Source organism: Mastomys coucha, unplaced genomic scaffold (assembly GCF_008632895.1).
Source record: "Mastomys coucha isolate ucsf_1 unplaced genomic scaffold, UCSF_Mcou_1 pScaffold15, whole genome shotgun sequence".
NCBI lineage: Eukaryota > Metazoa > Chordata > Mammalia > Rodentia > Muridae > Mastomys > Mastomys coucha.
The window spans coordinates 24,802,851-24,806,747 of NW_022196897.1; the positions used below are offsets into that span (position 1 = coordinate 24,802,851).

Below are 3,897 nucleotides of genomic sequence, written 5' to 3' on the forward strand. Positions count from 1 at the left end.
ATTTGGAATATCAACATTACCCTGATGTACTCACTGCTGTGTGCATTATTGTTCTTTGTTGCTGTATTATGCCTTCATATTCATATTAGTAAAATATGAAATTCTGCAAAGAAAAACCCTATGATCTTAAAAAACAAAACCCCTTCCCCTTCTTTACCAGAAAACAAATTGCTTGTTCTTGAGAAGTTTCCTATCAGGTATTTAGTAGAAGCAGGTATACTTCTATCACTTTGATGTTTTCTTACTGTTTCCAAACAATGTACTTTGAATCAGAATCACTTCTTATGTTTCATATACTTCTGATGCTCTTCATCATATTAGTGATCAAAAATGAGGCGTAACTCCCCAGGCCCTGCCCACAAGAGCTAAGTAGGATCTTACTATAAGTTGAAGGGAGTTCAGCCTTAATTCATGGATTGTGAAGAATGAACTGCTATTGGGTCTGATTGACTGTTGATAGATTGTGGTGTGGTGTATCCAGAGGATATTGAATGCAACTTACAATGCTTAATAAAAATCTCTATTCTTTTAGTAGAAAGAAAAAAAGAAAGAAAGAAAGGAAGGAAGGAAGAAAAGAAGGAAGAAAGAAAAAACTTGTCTCAAACAAACAATGGTAGGCACCTGAGAAATAATTCCTGAGGTTGTCCTCTGGCCCCTGCATGTACACACACACACTTTCTCAACACAACAAACACACACACACACACACACACACACACACACACACATGCACACACACACATACACACACACACACACACACACACACACACACATACACACAAACAGATTTAAATCTGGAAATGTAGCTCAGTGTTAGAGCCCTCACCTACTAAGTACAAGACAACACACATATGCATACACACATACAAACACACATATGCGTATAAATACACACACACATAAAAATTGTACAAATTTGTTTAATATAATTTGAGGAGTATGAGCACATATAAGCATAAAACCATCACCACTGAATCTACTACCTCAAATATATTCCTTATATTTCCCCCCAATATTTATTTTTTTGGTGAAGACATTTAATATGTTCTCTACCACTTCTAAACAAGTACCCATCACCAATAACAATGTATTGCACAACTAAAAACTTATCAAGGTGATAAGTCACATTTTAAATACCCTGACCAAAACAAAAACATATACAGAAGAATACAGTAGTTGCTTAGAGAGAGAACATGAACACAAGATATGAATGGCTGATTTTAATGCTGAGCAGGCTGAAGTATACTCTATGGTCTCACTCATGACACCTCTGAAATGAACTGAGCAAGAGGAGGGGGTGTCTAGGAACTAAATGTTTAAGCAGGGAAAGCTTTAAAAGAGTAAAAGTAGAGATGAAGTTAAGCTAACAAAAACTAAAGATGTATCAAGAAACAATATGAAACCTCACTAGTTTGTAAGCTAATGGAAATTATAACCAAAACCTGGAAATTGGACAGAGATACCATGCTCAGGCAAACAACACTACTCCTGAAGAACATGGGTTATTTAATAAAAACCTCGGTGTCAGGAACAGAATACTCCCCTATGAGTTATTGGTCAATGACATCCAAATCAACATATGTTACTGCCATTGCTCTCAATTGTCTAGCATAAATATTGCTGAAGACACAATTCACTTTGCATGTAGAACATAGATGAACCAATAGCAAACTTACCAGGAAATTCTCCCTGCTAGGAACCTTTTATGGCAGTGGAAGGTGTTATCAGTTAATTGTCTGTGAAACATCACTTCATGATTACCTAATGCATATCACAAAATTAATATGACCATGACATGACAGCTGGAAGTAAAATGAAATAATTTAAATTTAAACATTGAACTTATTATTGTAGCTTAAAATGTTGCTCAATTGAGAGATTATGAATACAATACCATTTAGGAAGGATTACTTCATTCCACCAAAGTATATTTTAATTTTAACTTACTGTACAATAGAGTTATACTTCAGTTTGACTTGATTCTAGAAAACAATATAAGACACATGACTATGAAAAAGACTGATTTCTGTGAGGCATATTGATTTGCTACCATACTGATGACCCATTCTCTGGAGTTAACATTGTATACTCGAAGTTCAGTAAATTGAAAGTATATTCTGGCTTACATTGTGATGATATTCTATGCAAAGGGTCTGAGAACCATTTATTCATAATTCCATTTTTTTCTAATTTAAGGAGTTGATATCAAAGATTATTCCACAAGAATATGATTCATACACAATAAGAGACCACAACTGTGATTTGAGGTGGTTGTCGATTAAACATTGGGTCTCATAATATTTATCATTCTTTCTTTGTCCAATCCAACCTGAAAGCTTCCTGAGATGCAGAGTTTCTTAAGAAGCCAAATGAGGGCTCCTTTAACTTCCTGGTTTCTGAGGCTATAGATTAATGGATTTAGCATAGGGGTGACCAATGTATAGAAGATGGCAACCTGTCGATCCTGGTCTAAGTCATAGGTAGATGATGGCTTGAGGTACATGCGAATCACTGAACCATACAGGAGCAGCACAACCAGAATATGGGAGGCACAGGTAGACAGAGCTTTTCTCAGGGCAGCAATTGAATGCATATGGGCAATAGCAAAGCCTATGCGAATGTAGGAGCCCAAAATGAAGAAGAAAGGGCTGACCACTACAGCTACACCTTCAGTAAAGATTAACATTTCATTGACCACTGGTTGAGTACAGGAGAGCTTCAGCAGAGGAGTGATGTCGCAGAAGAAGTGGGTGACCTTGTTGCCACAGAAGGTTAAACGAGTGACCAACACACTGTACAGGAGACTATTAAGACTGACCACCACCCATGAGGTCAGTGTTATTCTCAGACAGAGGCTATGGCTGACAATGGCAGAGTATCTTAAAGGGTCACAGATGGCAACATAGCGGTCATATGCCATGGCAGCCAGTAAGTGGCCTTCCATGCTGCCCACTGCCATAAAGAAAAAGAGTTGTGTCATGCAACAGTTATAAGAAATGCTTTGATCCACAGAGAATGTGTGCACCAGCATTTGAGGAACAGTGATGGTTGTTAAAGATATGTCAATCAAGGAAAGCTGGCTGAGAAGGAAGTACATGGGTGTCTGAAGCTTGGGGTCTGAGCAGGCAACAAGTACTAGTAGGGTATTGCCCAAAACTGTCATCAGGTACATGATAAGGACAACTCCAAAAATAACTGGCTGCATCTCTGGCCTACTGGACAATCCCAACAACACAAATTCAGTCACTTCTGTCTTGTTTTTAGTGGCCATACGTCATGGTCTATATCACCTGTAAAAAGGGAAGATCAGAGTTGGGAAAAGGAAAGGGAAGATGCCAAGACTCAGACAAATTTGTTTTTTTAATTATGGTGTTCTTTAAGTCAATTGAACCCAAGATGACTGTAGAAGTGATTGATATACTCCTACATCCACTCACACAAACACCTATTTACACGCATGTAAACCACACAAAATAATAATAGCATATAACTATACTACCATACATAATAAATAGGGTAGTCACTGTGTGGGCTGGCTGGTACCCTGAGCAGGCCTTGGGTGCAAACTCCAAAGCCAGTCACACAACACCCAGAGGAAGCTCCACTCCCAGGTGCTCTAACACGCCCAGGATCAGAGGTAAGGAAGACACAACATCTGTCTCAGCACCAGGAGTAATTGGGACCAGCGGGACCCAGGCATGCAGGAACTCTGCCAGCCCAGTGGCACTGGTTCCTACAGGTCTGTCTGTGCCAGAGCCCTAAGAAGACCTTGCAAAAAGCAAAAATCTCCTAACTCAAAACATCCAGGAAATCCAGGACACAATGAAAAGACCAAACCCAAGGATAATGAGTATAAAGGAAAGTGAAGACTTCCAATGTAATGGGCCAGCAAAT

At 38.7% G+C, this 3,897-nt stretch overlaps 1 protein-coding gene across 1 annotated transcript; it reads right to left on the reverse strand.

The window, feature by feature from the left end:
• Positions 1-2,256: 2,256 nt before the first annotated feature.
• Positions 2,257-3,303, reverse strand: LOC116091952 (olfactory receptor 1361-like). The gene has a single exon (XM_031373370.1). The coding sequence runs from the start codon at positions 3,272-3,274 to the stop codon at positions 2,282-2,284; it is 993 nt and encodes a 330-aa protein (XP_031229230.1). The 5' UTR covers positions 3,275-3,303; the 3' UTR covers positions 2,257-2,281.
• Between the last annotated feature and the right edge of the window lie 594 nt (positions 3,304-3,897).

Excerpts from the sequence above, each read along its gene's own strand:
- LOC116091952 (XM_031373370.1), bottom strand. The coding sequence starts at position 3,274 with ATGGCCACTAAAAACAAGACAGAAGTGACTGAATTTGTGTTGTTGGGA.